The 25,792-nt window shown below is 48.5% G+C and overlaps 1 protein-coding gene across 1 annotated transcript; it reads left to right on the plus strand.

The window, feature by feature from the left end:
• The first annotated feature begins 3,718 nt into the window (after positions 1 to 3,718).
• On the plus strand, positions 3,719 to 25,387 carry LOC146682303 (phosphatidylinositol 4-kinase beta-like). Its single transcript, XM_085445315.1, has 14 exons — positions 3,719 to 3,956; positions 8,510 to 8,972; positions 9,111 to 9,565; positions 9,674 to 10,066; positions 10,891 to 11,118; positions 11,200 to 11,448; positions 11,533 to 11,639; positions 12,429 to 12,533; positions 12,604 to 12,727; positions 12,840 to 12,953; positions 13,032 to 13,183; positions 18,798 to 18,930; positions 19,474 to 19,594; positions 20,186 to 25,387. The coding sequence occupies exons 2-14, from the start codon at positions 8,525 to 8,527 to the stop codon at positions 20,365 to 20,367; spliced, it is 2,811 nt and encodes a 936-aa protein (XP_085301441.1). The 5' UTR covers positions 3,719 to 3,956; positions 8,510 to 8,524; the 3' UTR covers positions 20,368 to 25,387.
• The last annotated feature ends 405 nt before the right edge of the window (positions 25,388 to 25,792 follow it).

Genomic DNA, 25,792 nt, shown 5'->3' on the forward strand with positions numbered 1-25,792 from the left:
CAAATGTGCAAAGATTGTTAAATGTTACATTTTTTGTTTGTCAGGTGTCCTGTTTGAAGGAAACACTGGACTGCATGTGTGCACATGAACACAAGGAAGGAGAAATCCTCAGACTTGAAAGATTGTTCGTTTATTGTCTGTTTAGTCATTTTATGACAAGATGGATGCTGTTGTTATATTTCAATATAGTTTCTGAGTTGAGGAGGATAAAAGAACATTTAACATTAAATGTACGGATGCTGTGCACTAAGCAAAGCTTCATTTACAAAGTTTTCTCCTACCAAATTTTGAGAAAATGGTTGTAATCGTATAGAAATGTAAGATTATAAAGAAGTACACAGTTACAGTGAAAAGAAGTGGCTGTAAATGGTCACATAAACAGAACTTTCAGTTTTTCTCTTAACGGAAAAATAAACAGTGAATAAACGGAACTTTCCGTGTCATAACTGAAGGAAATGTCCGTAAATAGTACAGAGTGGACTGAAACTCGACACAATGTTCCTTTTTCTGTCAGCGTCCGTTAAAAAAACAGAAAACGGAATTTTTTATGCAGTGCAAAAAACACTTGTTGTGACAGGAATGTTGTTTGTGGCTCAAGGTGAAGTGACATCGTTCACGAGGGACACACCTGACATATATCTCACATATTACAGGCCAACAGATTCTTTTAGCGGTTTAAATACGGACAGTCGCTTTTTGGCAGAACACCGGGGTCCCGAGCCACGCAGTGAACGATTGGAAAGCTGACATCACGTCCACAGGAAACAAGTCTCCACGTCCTTCACTTACACGGGGGCTTCACTTTTCCTCACTGCTAAATGAAGTAATGTAGTCAGTCAGGTGATGTGAGAAGGCTGTTTTCCCTGCAGACGTGCTGATGGTCGTGTCTGTGCTGGGCTGTGAACTGTCTGGATGTCTTTGGGAGCGCGTCATTAAAAAGCGCATCCGCTGATTGCGCGCTCGGTAAATCAGTTCGTGTCGGTCCGGTGACCACCTGCTCCGTTACCGCTAACAGCTGAACTTTCCCGTTTGAGTGCAGCTCGCTGAACCACAGTGACATCCGTTAATTCATCTCACGGAGGTGGATAAACCGATCAATGTGGTCTCATATTAATACATAGTTAATGCTATAATATTAATATTATAATGATTATAATTCACTGATGGACTCTCATAATCAAGCAGCTGCGACAGATGTTTAGGGTCTGCAGATGTTCCATCAAGTTCACCCGCAGACCCACTTTCTGCTCCGTGCTGTTCCGCTGCCAGCCTGCTGGGGGCGCTCTGAGCGCGCATTCAGTGCGTGTGTTTACAATCTAAGTACCTGAGGCTTTTACTATGAAAGGGCTTTTGTGTGGGAGGACAGGAAGGAAATAGTTTTGGACCAACCGGAAACAGAACCAAAACAGAACACCTACTTGCAGAAATGACGCAGGTCTAACTTCAAAATAAAAGCTTCATGAGCCTGACCCCACCTAAGGGGCAGGAGCTGCTTATTGTCACGTATAGCTGCTGTCTTTACAGATCCTGATAAGTATCACCGCTATGAAGGCTCAGAATAATCTCAGAGTCAAAAACGTGATTTATTACTATTTATCACAGAGCATAAAATGTGGTAAATAAACATGAGTACAGAGGAAAGTGGTGACAGGACGATAGCTGAATTTTAGCTTTTATGAAATCAGAAGTGAAACTTGTTTCAAAACTGTTTGACGTGAGAGAGAAAAATAAGCTCGAGGACAAATGAATGTTGAAAGAAATGAGTCAGAAACGCAGCTAAATGCAAGCTCGCACATTTAATAACCACTTTAAAATAAGTAACATTTGATTTATATAGCACCTTTCTAGACAAAAGCTCACACACACACACAGATAACCAGGTATAAAATAAAAACAGGCAAAAAGTTAACAAAATGCAAATTTCAAAAATAAAATGAATAATTTTGAAGACAGATCAGTGACTACAAATGGGGTCAGAATTTATCATATAAAAATGTTCATTTTGTTTACATGACCTTTATATGATGAATTCTGACCCCATTTGTAGTCACTGATCTGTCTTCAAAATTATTCATTTTATTTTTGAAATCCTTTACTGCATAAATGATAAAAATTAAATAAGACAATATTACAAAGTTACAAAATATTAGAAGTAACTCCCATATATACAAATAGCTCACCTATAAATGTCCAGAATATTACAGATAAATACTCTAAGCTGTAAAACTTTGTTATTTTCTCTGTAAAGGACAAACTACAGGCTGTAACTGCTGCTCTGTGTGCTCTGCATTAGATGGAGGAGTCGTACACAAATATCCACAGGCAGGGATGAGTTCCTGTGTCGTTCAGTCAGTGGCGGTCCTAGCCTGTTTGGCGCCCCGGGCGAACACTCCCACTGGCACTGTATGTAGCGTAGATGACAATAAAGTTTACTTTGACTTCAGCAGCGAGCACGCGCACCAAGGGCTCGCGCGCTCACTTTATAGAATTTCGAAAAAACATCGGTGCAAATTATAAGTCTGTATCATGATGTCTGGTGTTTTCATGTTTGTTGTTTTGTTTTTATTTTGTTTTATTTTGTGAGTTGGTGATTAGATGCTACTCCAGCCAGCCAGAGACTCCCCCGCGGCCCCGCCCTCTCCTCCCTGTGCTGCATGCGCACCTCGCAAACGGAGGGCGCGCTTACTCCCAGCAAAAGGGTGATAGAAAACCGACCGGTGCCTGTGCCATTCCCAATATGCGCTGGCTGATGTCGGGGCAGCATGAGTATGAGCAATTTTTTTTTTGCCGGTGCCCGTGATGCCGCCCCCCACCACGATGCCGCCCCGGGCAACCGCCCGTATCAAAAACCGCTACTGCGTTCAGTGGTGCACTATGGGTAATCTCATTGGCCATGGAGTGTATGGGATCCAGCATCGTCCTTATCTTGGACAACATCCACCTTTCCGACAGCACCCTAAGGGAGTCCAGCTCCAACCCCACAGCATTACTGACCTTACAGATCAGTTTATTGAGTCTGCTGGCATCTGCGAGCCTCAGCCTGCTGTCCCAGCATGCAACAGCATAGAGAATAGCACTGACCACAACAGACTCATGAAGGAGCTCAGAGCCCTTCCTGCAGAGAGCAGTGGTGTTTTTAACCCAGTCCAGTTTGTTATCAGTGTGCACTCTGAGGTATTTATAGTCCTCCACAACGTCCACATCGACCCCTGGACTGAAACAAGAACATGTGTTTCATGTTACTCTGTCACGGGGTATTTCTAACACAGACACACAGGTAATAACCGTTGTTTCTACATGTTTTACCGGAGGGAATAAAATCCAACATTAAAGTGAGAAAAGTGTCCCGTTAACTCCACACCGTGAGGACTGGTTGGTGACGGCCCACAGCTCGAAGGTGTGACCGACTGCATGTGCTCCGTTCGTACACAAAGACTCATTCAAGTCGTCCCCTCAAAGATGCTTATGATAATGTAGTGATTTTGAGTTTCGTGTTGCTAAATCCAGTGGAAAAGTATAAAAGTATAACTTAATTCATCTAATGTTGGCAAAGCGACGAGTTTCCTTGACCAAAACAAACCATCCATGCGCCCCTCCCCGCGCGCCACCCCCCAACACACCGTCCCCCGTGTTGTCCTACTGTCAGTGGCCCGGATGTCTTCAGCTGGTTTTTTTTTTTCCTCTACGTGCTTTTATTGTGTAAAGACCACCGGAAGCTCCGACAGTTATGTACAGCCTCTGTCTTTACGGATGTTGCGTCACCGCAGTTTTAAAGCAAGCCGAGCCGAGCCAGGCCACAAACCCAGAGCAGATGGACCGACCCTAAAATCCTGGACTAAGCGCGGCACCGGGACCCGGATCAAAGAACCGGACCGTACCGGGACAGCCCGGGGCGGAGCGGACTGAAGTTCGATTGTCGGAGCTTTGAAGGGGGCTGAAAGCGCCTCGGTACCCGGGTAGGTGCTGCTGACCTCGGTTCGTTTTTCCGCCTCGGCCTCTCTGTTATTGTTCGGGTTAGCTAGCTGTTAGCAGGTTCGGCAGGCCCGGGTTAGACTCCGGGCTTAAGCTGCCTCCTCCGGTTTGTTTTCATCAGCAGGGAGCGGCTCTCCTCCTCCTCTTCTTCACAGTTTGAGTTCTGCATCAGAGGCCCGATTAATCGATCCGAACCAAACAGAGTCTTTAATGTGCGCCGAGAGCGTGCGTGACGTGTCAGCAGTAACAGGGTGTTATTTAAGTACCCGTGACATGCAGTACTGTGAGTACAGGCCACAGTACCGAGTAGCAGTACCCCTCAGGGCGTTCATCAGTGACTGAGATCACATCAATGCAGGGAAATTAAAAAATGCACATAAGAACAGCAACACATCTAACAGAAGAACAAAGTAATGTGCGTGAGTGTAGGACAGACTGAACAGCTGATCGCCTACATGTGAAAATGAACCTGACAGCTGGCTGACAAACACGTCTGACACGATTCCTGCAGCTTCGCCTCTTCAGCTCTGCTCTCCTTTCACTCTTCACGTGCTCCGTTTAGTCCCACGCTGCTCCGCACAGCCAACAACCCACACAGTGGGCCACGCGTTCGGTCACTCCTCGCTCTGCTCCGGCCCAGAATCACATCTGTTTTCAATTCAGTTTAAATCACAGCAGTTTGTCTCGAGGTGCTTCACACACTAAGGAAAAGCCCTGCATTAATACAAAGAAAGGGGCGGGGCATGTGACACGACAGGGTGAACAGACCCAGTCTGTAATAATAACTAATGATTTAAAGCATCTTTGGTCTACCTGCTGTACCCTGTACAGGTGCGTCCCCAAGGGGGGCACTGGCTACCCTCCAATATTGAACAGTGTTACAGGATATTTAAAGGGTTGGTCTGCCCATTGGTGGAGCGGGGGTAGTGGCGGCTTACTGGGCCTAAGCCCGGGTTGTTTTTTCAGAAGCCCGGGGTCTTTAGGAGTGTAATTTTTTTCATAGTTGGATGCCTGACTGACAACTGTATAAAACAAAAACTACACACAATATTCGAAGCACATAGCGCACACTGTGGGAATTTAGGACTGAGCATAAATGCCCCCTAATTTTGGTATGATCCGAGCTCGGGTACTAAGCAACTGAGCACAGCACTGACGCCTGTGAGCGAGGGGAGAGAAGCTGCTGCCTGCCAGTTTGCTGCAGACAGAGGAGAGCTTAAGTTTGAGCAGCTACCAAAGCAAATCATTCGTACTGTACAAATAATGTAAATATGACGGCGAATCACGAAAGATTGATGTCAAACTGATCACTTGACCCATATTACGTTACTTGTTCTTTGAGTGAATCAACAAATGGCGAAATGAAAAGCCGAACAACAACAATGCTGCTTCTTTAGAGAGTCTCAGCTCACATGTGTCTTATATTATATCTTATATTCAGTTGTTACCCTACACGGCTAAATAAAGCACAACATCGGTTTCAGTTATGTACTGATGTAGATGGACATTAGAGGCTTCTTTCTTATACATTATGCTTTGTGTGTTCTTATATTTCTATGAAAAACAAGAGCATTTTTAATACACAGTATATTCATAGTTGAAACCAGATAGTACAAACACTGTTTTTACTGTTAAACACCAATTTAAACTTGTTTTGTTTTGGATAAATAAATATTGAAATATCTTTTGAATGAGTTAAATGTCAGAATAAAGAGAGACAGAGCTTCTATTTTTATCACTTTCATCAAATGTAGGAGTACATGTACACTAAGTTTATTGTTAATTAATAAGAAAACTGCAGACGATTCCATTCTGAGCTGAAGAAGCTTCTGATTGGTTCGTAGAGTCCATGTGAGTAAACTGGTGGCACAGCTGTGGATGCATATAAGACAAAACACAGAGCCTGTTTCTGTGACATGGGAACATCAAGAGATGTCAACCAAAACAGCAGGAACAGAACTGTGGAGCTCCATAAGTGTGGCTCAGTTTGAATACAATTTGGTGCCATTTACAATTAAGAAATACAGACAGTTTCTCTCTTTACTCTTAAAGTTAACAAATATGTTTTTATATTTATCTAAAAAATAAACATTTAGTCTGATTTGATGTTACAATTAAAAAAGTGTTTTTATCTGAAGAGTTTGTAAATATCTGGTTTCAACTGTAGATTTGATGATGCTGGTGTTTGGCTTGATTGTCAGCACAGAGAGGAAGAGAGAGAGAGAGGGGGGAGGGAGGGAGGGAGAGAGAGAGAGAGAGAGAGGGGGGAACGGAGAGAGAGAGAGAGAGAGGGGGGAACGGAGAGAGAGAGAGGGAGAGGGGGGAACGGAGAGAGAGGGGAACGGAGAGAGAGAGAGAGAGAGAGAGAGGGGAACGGAGAGGGAGAGAGAGAGAGAGAGAGAGGGGAACGGAGAGGGAGAGAGAGAGAGAGAGAGAGGGGAACGGAGAGGGAGAGAGAGAGAGAGAGAGAGGGGAACGGAGAGGGAGAGAGAGAGAGAGAGGGGGGAACGGAGAGGGAGAGAGAGAGAGAGAGAGAGAGAGAGAGGGGGGAACGGAGAGGGAGAGAGAGAGAGAGAGAGAGAGGGGAACAGAGAGAGAGAGAGAGAGAGAGAGGGGAACAGAGAGAGAGAGAGAGAGAGAGGGGAACGGAGAGAGAGAGAGAGAGAGAGAGAGAGGGGAACAGAGAGAGAGAGAGAGAGAGAGAGAGGGGAACAGAGAGAGAGAGAGGGGAACGGAGAGAGAGAGAGAGAGAGGGGAACGGAGAGGGAGAGAGAGAGAGAGAGGGGAACGGAGAGGGAGAGAGAGAGAGAGGGGGGAACGGAGAGAGAGAGAGAGAGAGAGAGGGGAACGGAGAGAGAGAGAGAGAGAGGGGAACAGAGAGAGAGAGAGAGAGAGAGAGAGAGAGAGGGGAACAGAGAGAGAGAGAGAGAGAGGAACAGAGAGAGAGAGAGAGAGAGAGAGAGAGAGGGGGGAACGGAGAGGGAGAGAGAGGGGAACGGAGAGGGAGGGGGAGAGAGAGAGAGAGAGAGGGGAACGGAGAGAGAGAGAGAGAGAGAGAGAGAGGGAGGGGGGAACGGAGAGGGAGGGGGGAACGGAGGGGGAGAGAGAGAGAGGGGAACAGAGAGAGAGAGAGAGAGAGAGAGAGAGAGAGGGGGGGACGGAGAGAGAGAGAGAGAGAGAGGGGAACAGAGAGAGAGAGAGAGGGGAACGGAGAGGGAGGGGGAGAGAGAGAGAGAGAGGGGAACGGAGAGAGAGAGAGAGAGAGAGGGGAACGGAGAGGGAGGGGGAGAGAGAGAGAGAGAGGGGAACGGAGAGAGAGAGAGAGAGGGGAACGGGGAGAGAGAGAGGGGAACGGAGAGAGAGAGAGAGAGAGAGAGAGGGGAACGGAGAGGGAGGGGGGAACGGAGGGGGAGAGAGAGAGAGAGAGAGAGAGAGAGAGAGAGAGGGGGGAACGGAGAGGGAGAGAGAGGGGAACGGAGAGGGAGGGGGAGAGAGAGAGAGAGAGGGGAACGGAGAGAGAGAGAGAGAGAGGGGAACGGAGAGGGAGGGGAACGGAGAGAGAGAGAGAGAGAGAGAGAGAGGGGAACGGAGAGGGAGAGGGGAACGGGGAGAGAGAGAGAGAGAGAGAGAGAGAGAGAGAGAGGGGAACGGAGAGGGAGGGGGGAACGGAGGGGGAGAGAGAGAGAGGGGAACGGAGAGGGAGGGGGAGAGGGAGAGAGAGAGAGGGGAACGGAGAGGGAGAGAGAGAGAGAGAGAGAGGGGAACGGAGAGGGAGAGAGAGAGAGAGAGGGGAACGGAGAGGGAGAGAGAGAGAGAGAGAGGGGAACGGAGAGGGAGAGAGAGAGAGGGGAACGGAGGGGGAGAGGGAGAGAGAGAGAGAGGGGAACGGAGAGGGAGAGGGAGAGAGAGAGAGAGGGGAACGGAGAGAGAGAGGGAGAGAGAGAGAGAGGGGAACGGAGAGGGAGAGAGAGAGAGAGGGGAACGGAGAGGGAGGGGGGAACGGAGGGGGAGAGAGAGAGAGGGGAACGGAGAGGGAGGGGGAGAGGGGAACGGAGAGGGAGGGGGGAACGGAGGGAGAGAGAGAGAGAGAGAGAGAGAGGGGAACGGAGAGGGAGGGGGAGAGGGGAACGGAGAGGGAGAGGGAGAGAGAGGGGAACGGAGGGGGAGGAGCAGGTGAGACACACCTGTTGGTTGTTTACCTGGAGCATCTCTGTATCTGTGTCCTCGTGTGTGTCGTTCCCAGTGTTTCTTTTCAGGTTTGTTACTTTTCAAACTACATTTATTAAGTTTTGCTTGTTTGCACAACAAGGATAAATAATTATACAAACTTTTCGCCTTGAGGCGACTGTTGTTGTGATCTGACGCCATATAAATAAAATTGAATTCCTGTAAAACAGGAAGTATGACAAGCTGAAGCCAGGAGTCATGTGACCTCATCCTCGCTGTGTGTGTTGGGGGGTAAACAGGTAGGGGGAGGGGCGACCTCGAATCCTCTCAGCTGTGTCATGTGACTCGTGCTCTCTCTGTCTCTCTGTAGGACTCCTCTTCCAAAATGGCCGACGCCGAAGGGTCCCCGGCTGTGCGCTCGCTCCGCCTTTCCCACTCCGCGCAACCCCCTCCCCCCGCCTCGTCCTCCTCTCCTACCACGTTCTCCTGCCCCTCCTCCCCCTCCAGCGCCTCCTCTTCCTCATCCTCCTGCTCTGAGAGTTCCTCAGACTTCCTCACTCACCATCACCATCATCATCACCGTCACGCTCGCCCTCAGCTGCAGCTGCCTCCGCCCACCCACGGGGATCAGGCCTCCTCTCCCAGCGCCAGCCCCCGCAGCTCCTCCCCTAGTGGGAGCATCGGCAGCACCTGCAGCCTCGGTAGCAGCAGCGCCAGCGAGGGCATCGGCAGCGGAGGCACGTCGAGCGGTGGCGGCGACCAGCGAGGACCAAGTCCTCCGCTGGACGTCATCTCAGAGGACGCCATGGAGATGGACCTAGGTGTCGAGCAAGGTAACAAGGAGAGGAAACTGTTTTCCAAAATATTCACTGCTTAGGATGAATCTGGAGCGAGGTGTGGGTGGGGCCACAGTTGCTACACCTCTACATCCTCCGCCAGTTTTGATCGATTTCTCTGTTCTGCTGTTCCAGTCATCGACCCGGAGGTGGCGCTGAAGGCGTGCCAGGAAGTGCTCCTTAAAGTCAAACTGCAGGATGATCAGCGGCAGCACCCGGCAGATGTGGCAGAGCGCGGCGCCGTGACCCAGCTCATCAGCCCAGATGCCGGCTCCATCAAAGAGGAAGATGAGGAAGACACCGACACGCCGTCCCAGCCCGACCCGCGTCCTTCGGCTCGGCCAGAACCTTTCTCGCCACCGTCGTCATCAAAGCAGTCGTGGCTGCTGCGCCTGTTCGAGTCCAAGCTGTTTGACGTCTCCATGGCGATTTCCTACCTGTACAAGTCAAAGGAGCCGGGTGTGCAGGCGTACATCGGGAACCGCCTCTTCAGCTTCCCGGACAGCGAGGTCGATTTCTACCTGCCGCAGCTGCTCAACATGTACGTGCACATGGACACAGAGGTGGGCGACGCCATCCGACCGTACCTGGTGAGTCCCTAAGTTTAAGCTAGCTCAGCTAACGTTAGCTAGAGAACGGGTCGGTGACCCGCTGCGTCACAGTCGGGGGGTTCTCACGCAGGTGTTTGTGTCCGGCAGATCCACCGCTGCAGCGCCAGCATCACATTCTCGCTGCTCTCTGCCTGGCTGCTCGGTGCCTACTCCTCCGACATGCATATCTCCACCCAGCGCCACTCCAGAGGAACCAAACTCCGAAAGCTCATCTTGTCCGACGAGCTCAACCCCGCCCCATCTGACAGCCCCGCATCCTCGCCGTCTCACCGTCGCCATCGCCATCACAGACACGATGGCAGCAACGCCGAGGCCTCTTCCATGTTTGGCCCTGGACAGGGACAAGCCGAGGTGTTTGTTTCCCCGTCCAGGAGGACCCACCAGAGATCCAAGTCGGATGCCACCATGGCGAGCAATGGACCTGGTGCTGGTCTCCGACGGACTGGCAGTAACCCAAAAGTGGAGGCGGTCCACGAAGAGGTGAGCCAGAGATTCTCTCGGGTGGTGCCGTTCCTCTAGAGCAGGGGTGGGCAGCTCCAGGCCTCCAGGGGCTGGTGTCGTGCAGGTTTTAGATCTCACCCTGGGTCAACACACCTGAATAACATGATTAGTTTATTACCAGGCCTCTGGAGAACCTCCTGTTGAGGAGGTCGACAGCGGTGTTGGATCAAGGACACATCTAAAACCTGCAGGACACCGGCCCCCGAGCCCTGGAGTTGGACACTGCTGCTCTAGAGTCAAAGGCTATTCAGAAAAGCATAAAATCAAACATGACTTTTAAAAACACCAGTATAGGCTTTCAAGGCCTACAAGTTAAAAACTACATTTTCCGCAAAAATGACGTCACTTCCGGTTTCGTGCAGGTAATGGCGGACATGCGATCGTTCGCGCTGACGACTGTTTCAATGTGGGAAGTGTTACGAACAGCTGATCGGATCGGCAAAGCGTGTTTCTGGAATATTACGTTTTTGTTCCTGCAAGAGCTTTTTATGCAATTTTTGCAAAGCTATATGTGGAAGGCAACCGTGACCGAGGACAAGCTGATGGCATCAGATGTAAGAACAACTCCTCCGGTTTCATATGCAAAACAAATTATTGCGCTAGCTTACACGGTTCAGATTCTACAGGGATTTAAAAATAGTTGCGCAAAACGGCGCGTGCCCGCTCCTACTGGCTTTAAAGGGTTAAACGGCCCATTCGAGCTATCGATGAGTCACTCACATGCCTCTGTGGGCGGAGCATCAGGGAACGTGTGTGTGTGGTTAGAAACTATGACTCTCTGTGGGTGTTTCGTGCGTCTGCAGCCCGAGCGTCTCCGTCCTCAGAGGGAGTTCATCAAGTCTCTGCTGTGCATCGGGAAGCGTCTCGCCACGCTGCCCACCAAAGAGCAGAAGACCCAGCGTCTGATCTCCGAGCTGTCGCTGCTCAACCACAAGCTGCCGGCCCGAGTGTGGCTGCCCACCGCCGAGCACCAGCACCACGTCTGCAGGGTCCCCCACACGCAGGCCGTGGTCCTAAACTCCAAGGACAAGGTGACCTCCGGTGTACCCGCCACATGTGCCAGAGAACATCTGTCCAATGTCCTCTGACTGCTGCTCCTTCTCCTCCTTTAGGCTCCATACATCATCTACGTGGAGGTGTTGGACTGCGACAGCTTCGAGACGTCTCCCGTTCCCGTTCGCATCCCAGAGACGCGGATACGCTCGGCCCGCTCCGCGGAGAACCTGGACTGCAGCACCGCAGCTAATGGCAGCAGTGGTATGACATCGGAACACAGAACGGGAAGTTTCTCCACCGTCCCAAACTACGACAACGACGACGAGGCGTGGGCCACCGATGATATCGGGCAGCTGCAGGTGGAGGTATGTGAAAGCGTCGGCATACTGCCTGCAGTAACCCTGTGTACTCTGTCCTCCCGAAGCACAGTAACAAGCATGTGTTTGCAGATGGAGGCTCAGACCAGCAGCAGCGACAACATCAGTCAGTTTTCAGTCGACAGCATCACGAGTCTGGAGAGCAAAGAGCCGGTGTTCATCGCCGCCGGAGACATCAGGTAAACAGCGGGTTACCCTCCACAGGCGGAGGTTAGAAGCAGAAACGTGGGAACACCAGTGCTGTTTCAGGGCAGTTCAAATGAAATATTACGCCGTGTTACCCGTGGTAAGCTACGTGTAACACAAGCTAGTGTTGGTTCTGCCCAGCACGACGCCAACGTGCATGTCGGCGCTTCATGTTTACAATTTAGCGTTTCCAGGCTGTTGGCGGCCGCGGTCTCACTGTTGCTGATGCCCGCTCACTTGCAGCTTTCTGCTCTCAGCTCCTCCCCCCTTTAGGCCTTGGCGTGCTGCTCAAACAGGAGCCTCTGAGCAGCCTCGCCCACTGAACACCACCCCTCCCTAGAAGCTGAGCCACAGACCACACCCCTCCACACTACAATTATGTGTTTGTAGTTTCAGTAAATTCAAGCTATAAAGGAGCTCCACAGGAATATTGAGCTGCGTTCAAAAATAACTACCAGCAACAAAATGTGATCTGAAGTTGTTTTTAAAGTAATTAAAACAATAAAGGAACCGCACCTACATAGACTGGACCTTTTTGTTAGTTATTAGTTTCCCCATAGAAGCTTTCTTTGTAGTTGCCATATTGATAGGACACCAACATCACCTGGTGTGCAGATGTAATTATGATGAGTTGTTGTCACTGTCCAGGAGTGTAGATCTCTGAAGAGCAGCACGTTCAGGAACTCTTCTTTCTGAGGATGAAATGGCCTGAGCAGTCCCGTGAAGCTTCGATCTTCAGCTGTGCGTTCTGCCGTGACGCTACGACCTGGTTTGTTTTTCAGACGGCGGCTATCGGAGAACCTTGCTCACACTCCCACCGCATTCAGGAGGGACCCCGAGGACCCGTCGGCTGTTGCCCTCAAAGAGCCCTGGGAGGAGAAAGTCAGGTGGGTTTGTGAAGCCGAGCAGGGGAACGCTCCACAACGTCTTCCTCGCGCTAACGCCGTTTGTGTTCAGGCGGATCCGAGAGGCGTCTCCGTACGGCCACCTGCACACCTGGAGGCTGCTGTCGGTCATCGTGAAGTGTGGGGACGATCTGAGGCAGGAGCTGCTGGCCTATCAGGTCCTCAGACAGCTGCAGGTACAGACGCAGTACAGACACATGCACACAACGGTACAGATGCAGATACAGACGCAGTCTCCGTGTGGTTAAACTGCTTCCATGTTGAAGCCGAGTCTGTTTCCTTGGTCAGTCCATCTGGCAGCAGGAGCGCGTTCCTCTGTGGATCAAACCCTACAAAATCCTCGTCATGTCTTCAGACAGCGGGATGATCGAGCCCGTCCTCAACGCCGTCTCCCTGCACCAGGTACACAGGGGATTCTGGGAAAGTTAGTTGTCTTTGTCTATGAGACTGAAACGCAGTTTTCGTGTGTGTGTCCTCCAGGTGAGGAAGCAGAGTCAGCTGTCGCTGCTTGACTACTTCCTGCAGGAACACGGCAGCTTCACCACAGAGGCCTTCCTCACCGCTCAGAGGAACTTCGTGCAGAGCTGCGCCGGCTACAGCCTCATCTGCTACCTGCTGCAGGTCAAAGACAGGTGAGACATTCATAAAAGTTAAACAGTGACCGTTATCCCTGCTGATGAGGTTAAGACTGCTGCCTTGAGTGAGGACGGGTCTGTGGATTCGGAGGACTTTACATCAGTGATTACTAGCAACCTCAGCACATGCATTGAGAATATTGCCCCATTAAATGCTGCAAAAAAGCCAGCGACAGTGCACTACCAGATGAGCTGAAAGAGCTCCACGCTTGCTTTAACACCCTTAACACCAACCAACATTGAGCAATTCTACCGCAAGGTCCTGACGAGGACTAAGCCCCGAAAGCCCTGAACATCTAATAAAGAAACATAAAGAAACCTTCCAGGTCCTTTACATCCCTGCAGTTTGCATATCATCAGAACCGTTCTACTGAAGACTGTCAATGCAGCCCTCTATACATCCACCTGTACACCTGTACATCCACCTATACATCCACCTATACACCTATACAGTTATACATCCACCTGTACACCTGTACATCCACCTGTACATCCACCTATACACCTGTACATCCACCTATACATCCACCTGTACACCTGTACATCCACCTGTACATCCACCTATACATCCACCTATACATCCACCTATACACCTATACAGTTATACATCCACCTGTACACCTGTACATCCACCTATACACCTGTACATCCACCTATACATCCACCTATACACCTATACAGTTATACATCCACCTATACTTCCGGCGCCCCCCGTGTTACAGCAGCTCTGCTCATTCTGAGTTTCTTTCTTTCTTATCTTTTCTTCTCGTAATTTTTTATAACTAACGTATCAGTAATTAGACTCTGCAACCATGTTCTACCGTTTTGTGCTAGTTCTGGTCGTTTTTCTTAGTTTATTTCTACTTTTTTCACGCGTGTCTGGGGACCCAGAGCAGGGATCCTTTGTTTACAGTAAGGATCAGCTGTTAGCGCTGCGTCCCGCAGCGGTACTGCCGGCGGACAGACCCGACATTCCCAGCGAGCTGAGGAGGAAAAGACGGGGGTGTCGTGCTGGGAAGGAGCGCCGTCGCCCGAGAAGGAGACGTTATCGACCATCTCTTCCTTCTGTAATTATTGGAAACGTAAGATCTTTGCCCAATAAGATGGATGAGCTCACGTCGCTAACCTGGTCACAGAGGGAGTACCGGCAATGTAGCATCATGATGCTAACGGAGTCGTGGCTAACATCGCTAACTCCGGACACAAGCGTGACACTACCGGGATTCCAGCTGCTGCGAGCGGACAGGACGAGAGAGAGCGGTAAGAGGAAAGGAGGGGGACTGGCAGTTTTTGTGAATGACAGATGGTGTAACCCTGGGCACATCACTGTGAAAGAGCAACTCTGCAGCAGAGACATTGAGCTGTTAGCCGTTAGCATGCGTCCGTACTACCTGCCCCGGGAGTTCTCGCATGTTATCGCAATAACAGCGTATGTCCCCCCCTCGGCCAACGCGGATGCAGCCTTTGACACTCTCCACTCAGTGGTCAGCAGACTGCAAACACAATCTCCGAGAGCCCTTCTCATAATATCAGGGGACTTCAATCATGCCTCACTGGACTCCACACTGCCCACCTTCACCCAGTATGTGACCTGCCCAACCAGAGACAATAAAACACTGGACTTACTGTATGCCAATGCTGAAGAGGCATACAGTTCATCACCTCTCCCTCCCCTGGGCAGATCTGATCACAACCTGGTGCACCTTGTCCCTGTGTATGAGCCCTTAGTGCGCAGGGTGCCACCAGCCACCCGCACAGTGAAGAGATGGTCAGAGGAGAGCGAGGAGGCTCTTAAGGATTGTTTTGAGTCGACTGTGTGGGAGGTGATCTGTGATGACCACGGAGAGGACATCGACAGCCTTACTACATGCATTACTGACTATATTAATTTCTGTGTGGATAACACTGTACCTACCAGGACTGTACGGTGTTTCTCCAACAACAAACCTTGGATTACCCCAGAAATTAAAGCTGTCCTCAAGCAGAAGAGGAGGGCCTTCAAATCCAGAGACAAAGAGGAGTTGAAAAGGGTGCAGAGAGAGCTGAGGGGACTGATAAGGAATGGGAAGGAGAGCTACAGGCAGAAGATGGAGAACCAGCTTCAGCAAAACAACGTTGGTGAAGTCTGGAGAGTCCTCAGAACCATCTCGGGCCACAAACAGCAGAACTCTCTGCCTGGGAGGGATGTGAGATGGGCAAATGAACTGAATCATTTCTTCAACAGATTTGATTCAGCCATGAGGCAGTCTGCAACATCGGCTGCAGACTCACCCACCCCCACTGCTGCTGCTCCACCTCAGACACTTCACACCTCCTCTATTCACCCTGCTCACTCCCCCCCACCCCCAACAACAGCATCCAATACACACTCAACACAAGGCTCCAGCCTGTCTCTCTCAACCACCCAGGTTAGGAGGGAACTGAGGAGGATTAATGGCAAGAAGGCAGCGGGTCCAGATGGCATCAGCTCGAGGGTCATCAGGTCCTGCGCGGACCAACTTTGTGGGGTGATGGAGCACCTCTTCAACCTGAGCCTGAGGTTGGGAAGAGTCCCACAGCTCTGGAAAACCTCCTGTGTTGTACCAGTGCCAAAGACTTCAAGCCCCAAGGACCTCAACAGCTACAGGCCAGTGGCTCTGACATCCCACCTGATGAAGACCCTGGAGCGGTTGGTCCTGGCTCAGCTTCGGCGCCTAATAAGCTCATCACTGGACCCACTTCAGTTTGCCTACCAGCCTGGCATTGGAGCGGATGATGCCGTCATTCACCTCCTACATCGTTCCCTCGCTCACCTGGAGACCGCTGGAAGCACTGTGAGAATCATGTTCTTTGATTTCTCCAGTGCCTTCAACACCATTCTTCCCTCGGTTCTGAAGGACAAGCTGGTGAACTCTGGAGTGGAGCATCACCTCACTACCTGGATCCTGGACTACCTCACCGACCGACCACAGTATGTGAGGACTCAGGGCTGTGTGTCGGACAGGGTCGTCTGCAGTACGGGGGCCCCACAGGGAACGGTTCTGGCTCCGTTCCTCTTCACCATCTACACTGCAGACTTCTCCCACAATTCCACCCAGTGCTTCCTGCAGAAGTTCTCTGATGACTCTGCAATAGTCGGCCTCATCACTGATGGGGACGACAAGGAGTACAGAGGACTGACTCAAGACTTTGTGGACTGGTGCCAGCTGAACTACCTCCAGATCAACGCCAGTAAAACCAAGGAACTGGTGGTAGACTTCCGCAGGCACAAGCATTCTCCACTGCAACCACTGAACATCCAAGGTATGGACATTGAGGCTGTGGACAGCTACAGGTACCTTGGTGTTCATCTGAACAACAGACTGGACTGGACTCATAACTCAGACGCCCTCTACAGGAAAGGGCAGAGCAGGCTGTACCTGCTGCGGAGACTCAGGTCGTTTGGGGTGGAGGGCCCACTCCTGAAGACCTTCTATGACTCTGTTGTGGCTTCTGCTATCTTTTATGGTGTGGTCTGCTGGGGCGGCAGCATCTCTACTGGGGACAGGAAGAGACTGAACAGGGTGATCCGAAGGGCCAGCTCTGTTCTAGGATGCCCTCTGGACCCAGTGGAGGTGGTGAGTGACAGGAGAACGGCGGCTAAGCTGTCATCCCTGTTGGACAACGTCTCCCACCCCATGCAGCAGACTGTGACAGCACTGAGCAGCTCCTTCAGTGGGAGACTGCGGCACCCACGGTGTGGGACGGAGAGATTTCACAGGTCTTTCCTCCCCACTGCTGTCAGACTCCACAACAAAGACTTTAACTGAACAAACACACACATCCACACATGTGCAATAACACTAAGTGCAATAATCTTTTCTGGCATCGTTGTATTTTTACTCAGTTGTATATAGCATTCGTATTCTATTTTTATCTTATTGTATATTTATTCTATTTTATTCTACTGTATATAGTATATTATTTTATTCTATTCTGTACAGCTGTGTACTGTATTTATTCTTATTGTATTCTAATTTTTGCGTCATAACTTTTGCACTGTCCACTTCCTGCTGTGACAAAACAAATTTCCCACGTGTGGGACTAATAAAGGTTATCTTATCTTATCTTATCTTATCTTATACACCTGTACATCCACCTGTACACCTGTACATCCACCTATGCATCCATCTATACTCCTATACATCCACCTATGCATCCATCTATACACCTATACAGTTATACATCCACCTGTACACCTGTACATCCATCTATACACCTATACACCTATACATCCATCTATACAGTTATACATCCACCTGTACACCTATACATCCATCTATACAGTTATACATCCACCTATACACCTGTACATCCACCTGTACACCTGTACATCCACCTATGCATCCATCTAAACACCTATACAGTTATACATCCACCTATACACCTGTACAGTTATACATCCACCTATACAGTTATACATCCACCTATACAGTTATACATCCACCTATACACCTGTACATCCATCTATACACCTGTACATCTGTACATCCATCTATACAGCTATACATCCATCTATACAGTTATACATCCACCTATACACCTGTACATCCACCTATAAACCTATACACCTATACATCCACCTATACACCTGTACATCCACCTATAAACCTATACATCCATCTATACACCTATACATCCACCTATACAGTTATACATCCACCTATACAGTTATACATCCACCTATACACCTGTACATCCATCTATACACCTGTACATCTGTACATCCATCTATACAGCTATACATCCACCTATACAGTTATACATCCACCTATACACCTGTACATCCATCTATACACCTATACAGCTATACATCCATCTATACAGTTATACATCCACCTATACACCTGTACATCCACCTATAAACCTATACACCTATACATCCACCTATACAGTTATACATCCACCTATACACCTGTACATCCATCTATACACCTGTACATCTGTACATCCACCTATACAGCTATACATCCACCTATACAGTTATACATCCACCTATACACCTGTACATCCACCTATAAACCTATACACCTATACATCCACCTATACACCTGTACATCCACCTATAAACCTATACACCTATACATCCACCTATACACCTGTACATCCACCTATAAACCTATACACCTATACATCCACCTATACACCTGTACATCCACCTATAAACCTATACAGCTACACATCCATCTATCCATCATGTGTTATGGGAACTGCACCACCAGGGCGGGACAGCAGGCTCTACAGGCTGTCATTACAGCATCACGGTCCATGTGTGGGATTGCTTTCCCATCACTGGAGGGGACGCCTTATAACAACGGGGTCCTAAAGAGGCACCCCCTCCCCCCACAGCACACACTGCAGTCACCTGTACATCTACATTGAAATCCTGCAGACTCTACTTTCTGACCACTCTCAGCTCTTTCCTATACAGTGCTTGCTCTATTTTTCTATGCTTTTTTTTAAAAAGTGTGACTTTTGTATATATTTGATTTATTTGTGTGTAGAGAAGGTAAGAATTTCCTTGCTTAGCTCTGCAGCATGTAGAGAATCCTACATGCCAATCGTTCGGTAACACCTCGTCTGATCCCCACAGGCACAACGGGAACATCCTGCTGGACTCCGAGGGCCACATCATCCACATCGACTTTGGCTTCATCCTCTCCAGCTCTCCTCGCAACCTCGGCTTCGAGACATCTGCCTTTAAGCTGACCTCGGAGTTCGTGGACGTGAGTAGAAACAGCCTGAGGATGTGTTGGAGGGAGATGATCCCGGGCAGAGGTTGATCACAATTTTGGGCTCAGGTGTAGTCTCCTGATATTTACCTGTCACTGAGAACAGACCAGCACGCAGATGGAGGGCTGCCCTGCACGTCTGGATGGGATTTTTAGCCACTCAAAGCCGACTCTCTGCTGACTCGTAGATGAATCGTTCATTTTGTTTTTGGAACTTCAAAGTTGCTAAGGATCCTTTCTGGTGTCCGACAGCTGTCAGCAGCAGGATCAGGAGATCCCACATGTTCTGTTCAGCATTGAGCCCTCAGCACCGCCGGTCACAGCCGGCTCGGTCGTGGTTTCTCAGCCGGGCGCTGCAGAGGTTTAGTTTTGATTTGGATGAATTTCTGTTTGATTCACGCGTGGATCGCTGAAGGACTCTAGAAATCGGGGTTTCATGGCTCCTGATGACAGAAGCTTTTATTTTGGTGGAAGAAAAGCTTCCTGTGGAGTTTAGCATGGTGGCTGTCCTGATGCCCGGTGTTTGCTGTGTTTCAGGTGATGGGTGGGCTGAACGGAGATATGTTCAACTACTACAAGATGCTGATGCTTCAGGGTCTCATCGCAGCCAGGAAGCACATGGAGAAGGTGCTGCAGATCGTGGAGATCATGCAGCAAGGTAACACCATTGCGCCTTTCTTACAGCTGAAAACGGCACACACGCGCGGCCTAAGCCTAACCCCGTATTTACAGCTGTAAGTACGAGTCGCAGACAGTCTGTAGGACGGGGATACTTTGTGTTCCACATCATCAGGGAACAGGTCCGGCCACAAAGTTCGTCCCTGCTGAAAACTCCAAACTTTTTATTATCCAGAACAAAAGTTCATGTTTGAGTTTGTGCAGATGATGCAGCGAGTCACACTCCACCTAACTCCAGGCAGCAGAGGCCAAGCTAGCAGACAGCTAGCAGCTGCAGCCTACAGCCGGTTTTTGCAAATTTCACTATTCAGTGATATTAGAGTCATTACGGAAACTGCCAACACTGCGTCACAGCAGCCCGGCAAGACAAAGGTTAAGGAGTTCTCTTATTGGCCCCTATAACCCTCGCAGTGAAGCTGCAACAACAAACTCATTCCTGCGTCACATCGTAGCGCTGTCGGCGACTCGGGTGGAGGTCCAGAGTGCACGAATTGACCGGTGTGGGTTTAAGGACGTGTTTGCCAGTCAGCTGTTAACAAAGTTGTTGTGCACTCTTATTTTAACCCCACAGGTTCCCACCTGCCGTGCTTCCACGGCTCGAGCACCATCCGTAGCCTGAAGGACCGTTTCCACATGTCTCTGACAGAGGAGCAGCTGCAGCTGCTGGTGGAGCAGCTCGTGGACGGGTCCGTGCGCTCCATCACCACCAAACTCTACGACTCCTTCCAGTATGTCACCAACGGCATCATGTGACCCGTCTGGACTGAGCGACGGCGGTGGCCGGAGCCGGCAGACGTTTCGCTGCGCCGCCGCCTGATTGGATTCGACGGAGCCGCCTCGTCACCGTCATCGGGGTCGAAGCGGCTGCTGGAAGACTCGATAGAGACGGAAACCACTTCATCACATCGTTTATGGATTTACATCTGCAGCTAATCGAAGCGACAGCACGGCAGATTCGACTTCCTGCTGCTCGTCACACGGAAACGCGTGAACTCGTCACTGCTGTCGACTTTATTAACCAGCTCATAATCACTACTAAACTGCCCAGCAGCAGAGCGTTTACAGACACAACCACCACTACTTCACCCATCCTTCAGCTAAAAACAGCTCAATGTTTCCGATTCCACGTCTGTTGACAGGAAAACGTCTGAGAAAGGCGTTTTGTTCTTTCCAGCAAACATCCTGTAATTACAGAAGCTCCTTTTCCAAAGATAAAAGTCTCGTAATCGTAAGCCCGAGATTCCAGAAGGCGCCCTCTTTTTCCTCCCAACTTGTCGTAGTTTAAAGTGGACTCAGAGGAGAAATCTGCAGTAACTCGAGGGTGAGCCCGAGGACGCGTCTGACTGGGTCGGCACGAACCTTCTCTTGACGTTTAAATGAAGTCCGAGTGGACGCGAACACCAGCAGAGGTCGAAGGAGTTTGCTCTCCGAATCAGAATGGCTACGAGGAAAAAGCACAACGTGAACTCAGCGTTCTCGGCACGCTCACAGAAAGGCTGACGTATCCACCCTCCTTTACAGATTATCGCTTTATCTTCCAGCAGCATTCCTGTTTTCACCAGACATTTCTCACAGCTCATCGTCAGCCTTGTCCCGACATTTTTAGCAACTGTAAGCGCGTCGAGGTTTGGGCAAGCTCAAATTCTTTTGTCCTGAACGTCCATTAGCCTGAGCCAGTGACCACTGCTGCTCATTTTCCTCTGTTTTATTTCATTGTATTTCACTTTTTCCTAAACTGTTATTTTACCACTTTAGCTCATTTTTCTTTCCCAAATATCTATTTAGCTGTTTGGTTTTTAACAGAGTCACTGTCATGCTAGCTATGCTAATGGAGAATTACTCACAGACTGTGGAGGAGCAAAGTCCAGAATATTTATTAGAAATATGGCCATTACTATAATAAACTACATTATTATTTTTTAATTACTAGGGGAGATGTCTTTTTAAGCTAATGTTCCTGTACTAGCTAACAAAATTAATACCTAATAATGGATTGGATTTATATAGCGCTTTTCAAGGCACCCAAAGCGCTTTACAATGCCACTATTCATTCACTCTCACATTCACACACTGGTGGAGGCAGCTACAGGTGTAGCCACAGCTGCCCTGGGGCAGACTGACAGAAGCCAGGCTGCCATATCGCGCCATCGGCCCCTCTGGCCAACACCAGTAGGCAAGTAGGGTAAAGTGTCTTGCCCAAGGACACAACGACCAGGACAGAGAGCCCAGGGATCGAACCGGCGACCTTCCGGTTACAGGTGCGATTCCCAACCCCCTGAGCTACGGTCACCTAGCTAAGGCTAATCAAAGAAATAAATGAGTCCTGTCCTCATTTCCTAATAACATTACTCTTTCACTGCTGTAGTATACAGCTTATGCTCTCTCACTAGCTAATAACCACTAAACTACTAGCAGCAGAGAGTATACGTTTATTATACACTTAAGTTGATTCTTCCCTCATTGCAGTTTGTTGGCAATTAACCTGACAGTGTCTTGGCTAAAACTTTTCGCCAAGTTACTTTTTTTTATTTATTCCTCTCTAAAATAAGTACGTTTTGTAACAAGATAACAAACACGCCATTTTAGTTGCTGTCTCTCTATAAGCCTACTTTCGTCTGATTGGCTGACTTGCAGTAGTCTGTAGAGGGGCAGCACTTTCTTCTGAACTGCACTTTCCGTTTAAACCTTTGACCAACTAGCATCAGCACAAAAAACACAGTAAGTTGCCTTTGAGAGCTTTTATAAAACAGTTTTGTCTTGTTAGTGTAAGAAAATACTAAACCTTTATCAATGTGACGAGTGTCTGGTGAATTTTTTTTTATTTTATTTTAATGTTTGTTACAACATCTTTTTAGGTCCAATTTCAATTTCTGAAAAAAAGTTACTGAAGTTTTGTTGTTCATGTGTTTCTGTCAACTCGGTGCACATGCTAGAAATTATACAGTGACAATGTCAGTGTACAGTAAGTGGCCGTTCTGAGCCAAAGGGTTCTTATCAGGAGAAGTATACTTATTATTATCACTTTGGACTAAACGCGTTATTGTTATGTGAGTCTGTATTTACGTACTAAGAGCTCAGCAGTGTTCCTCTCTGATTGGCCCGAATTCCCTTGGTTAATGCTGGCCAGTCAGAAGAGGCGGTTCTGTGCACGCCGAGCTTGGGTTCTTTGAGACTGATGATCAGTTTCCTGAACACGTGAATGTTTTAGACGTGTTCTCGCTGTTGAGCGAAAGCTAGCGGTTTTAGCAGCTGCTGCTGATGTCGCTCTAATGCTGGAACACTGGCTTTATTTCAGCGTCTTACACATAGAAACGGCTTCCTGTGTATTTCTACACAGCACCTCTACCTGACGCACTAAATGAGAACGTTTCGGATAGCGTTTGCTAGCTAACAGTTGTCATTTCTGTAAATAGCAACTTTCCCCGCTGTTTAAGGGCAGCAGCAGTTCACTGGAGGCTGGCTTTGAGCTGCAGTTCCAGTTATGACTGAAATCAAACATAAAGCATTTTTACAGCTAGCTAAACGGTAAGCTAATGCAGCGTTACATTTGTAGAGATGAGCAGTTAACTGATTACATAGCTGGAGCTAATTTCAGTGAAAGAAGTGTTATAGTGGCAGTTTCCTCTAAAACGATTAAAATATAATTTTACTCTCAGATGCACTTGATTATTAGCAGGTAGCAAGACACAAAATCTTTCCAATTTGGTTAGTTATTCCACACGAATGGTAATCCGCTAACATCAGGTCGGGGCTAAAATCTGGTCACCTGACGCTCGGACATTATGACAGTTTTATTTTCTGTTTTGTTTTTATTCTTGTTTATTAGTGAATGTTTAACTGTGAAAAGGGGGACGCTGAGCCGGCGGACAGTGAACTGGGTCTTTCTGGAATAAAGCCAGTGTTTGTAGTAGTTTTCTGACCACTGTAAAAGGACAACCACAGTTCTGTTGTCGTGAACGCAGCGCCACGTTACCGTCTGCTAACTAGCTCACTATTTTACGTGCAGCTGTGTCTAAAGTTTACCAGATTAGCAAACGCTCTTTGCATTCTTTGTCGTTCGTTATTTGTGAATCTGTACACGAACCGAGTTTGTTTCCCGTGAGAAAAATCGATGCCTTGAGACGTACAGAAGGTACAAACTTATCAATGCAACAGGAGGGACGGTGGGACCTCAGAAGTGCTTTTTATATCCTCGGTTTGACGGCTCCAGGGACAAGTTTCAACACTCCAGTACCCCTCGCTCATCTGCATTTATTTACATTTCAAGTCCCGTCTCCTACAGAGGGGCTCTTTAAAATGTAAAATCATTGGGGAGTGATACTGCTGTTTGACAAGCTGGAGACGCCCGTAAAGTCGAGCCAAATGATGGGTTAGTTGCAGTTTGGAGGCTAGTGGGGAGAACGGATGGTTGAAACTCATCCCTGCCGCTGAACATCCTCATTGCCTTTCTGTCATCAGCTCTGAACACAGTCAGTGTGAAAAAGTGCATTTATGAAACGTTTCTGTCGTTTGTGAGGATTCTTTGTTGTTAATATTTTACTAAAACACGGAGTCATACAGCAGCCATGTTAGTGTTTGGTTTTTGAGGAATTTCTATGGGAAATGCTAACGACGCTAACGTCACGGTCAACGATACTTTTCACTGTGTGAAGAAACATTATATGAAAACACTTTGAGTGATTTCTGAGGTAATTCACAAACAGCATCATCTCAGGAGACGGGAGGAGGACGCGTGAGATCAACAAGTCATTTACCCCAAATCATACCGCGTGCTTATGAAGTCGGATTATGTGGAAAAGCACTTTTATATGAAGATTAGTGTAAATAAACGAGAGCGGTGGGGTCCATGAAGCCACTGAATCATGAGGTTGACTTTATGTACTCCTGGTGATTGGGCACTCAAACACTATTGGCCCTCTCCTGCAGCTGTTGTTAGGCTACGTTCACTCTGCAGGTCTTACAGCTCAATTCTGATTTTTGGATCAAATCCGATTTCTTTGTCTGCTTGTTCACACTACAAATAAAATGTGACAGCAAACGCGCTCTAGTGTGAACCCTGAAAGCAGCCGCATGCGCAAAGGAAGACGTCACACACAACGCGCTCTGTTTAGACCCAGAGCAACAGTATGTTTGACTGTTTCAGACTTTACGTTTCCCAATTTTGCTTTAAGTTATAAAGTTATTGTGTTATCTACATTTGGCCTAATAATGATCCTTATTGCTGTTTCAGAGGAGCGCTGCTTCAAAGGATAGCTGCAGATTTCTGTCAGAATCTGCAGATTATACAGTACAAAGAAAATGTTCACGTTTCTCCAACATTGTTCCCAACAGTTTCACTGGATGGCCAGGAAGCGTTCACGATGTCTTCTCTGGCGCTGATAATTGGCGTCCGTCTTGTGTCAGTGACGTAAAAGACGTATTTAATGCGACATGACCATTAAACAGCAGTCGCTTTCTGAAACATCAGATACGTATCAGATTCAGGACCACATACGAAAGTGACCCAGATCGGATTTGTGCCGTTCACACTGCCACACTACGATCGGATACACGTCGCACAGGGTCAAAGAAGTCGGATTTGATGCGCTTTCGCCTGCAGTGTGAACGTAGCCCAAGTCTGCATCTCTGCAGCGACGTGCATTAATGTGTTGAATCGTTAAGATCCAGCTGACGACTGGAGGTGTGTCCCCGTTTCTCATCATGTAGAGTCCATCTGTCACGTCCTGACTAACTGCATGGCAACTTATTCAATAAACCTGAAACCTGCTTCTGACCTGCACCTGTGTGCTTTCTCAGTGTGTAAGATACTTACTGGTTTTAAATCACTTTTCTAACTGGTGCATAATTAACTTTAAAGAGAGTCAAATCTGAAATTTCGCATCTCATATTTTATGTTTACGAACATCTACACCAGAGGTGTCCAACTCCAGGCCTCGAGGGCCGGTGTCCTGCAGGTCTTAGATGTGTCCTTGATCCAACACGGATGATTTAAAATGTACTGCAGTTCTCCAGAAGCCTGGCAATGAATTAATCATGTGATTCAGGTGTGCTGACCCAGGGTGAGCTCTAAACCCTGCAGGACACCGGCCCTCGAGGCCTGGAGTTGGACGCCTCTGATCTGAAAGACTCTTCTCTTTAAAGTAAGAAAATAACAAAAATAAAAAAAAGTCACAATTCA

Source organism: Copadichromis virginalis, linkage group LG22 (assembly GCF_057382275.1).
Source record: "Copadichromis virginalis isolate Kocher_CV1m ecotype Utaka linkage group LG22, C_Virginalis_male_GT1.1, whole genome shotgun sequence".
In the NCBI taxonomy this organism is placed as follows: domain Eukaryota; kingdom Metazoa; phylum Chordata; class Actinopteri; order Cichliformes; family Cichlidae; genus Copadichromis; species Copadichromis virginalis.

What these genes read in the sequence shown, in the direction of transcription:
- LOC146682303 (XM_085445315.1), top strand. Translation starts at nt 8,525, where the DNA reads ATGGCCGACGCCGAAGGGTCCCCGGCTGTGCGCTCGCTCCGCCTTTCC. An exon ending in AGGTCCTCAGACAGCTGCAG is followed by an intron (nt 12,728 to 12,839) that starts GTACAGACGCAG and finishes TTCCTTGGTCAG; the next exon opens with TCCATCTGGCAGCAGGAGCG. An exon ending in TGACCTCGGAGTTCGTGGAC is followed by an intron (nt 18,931 to 19,473) that starts GTGAGTAGAAAC and finishes GCTGTGTTTCAG; the next exon opens with GTGATGGGTGGGCTGAACGG.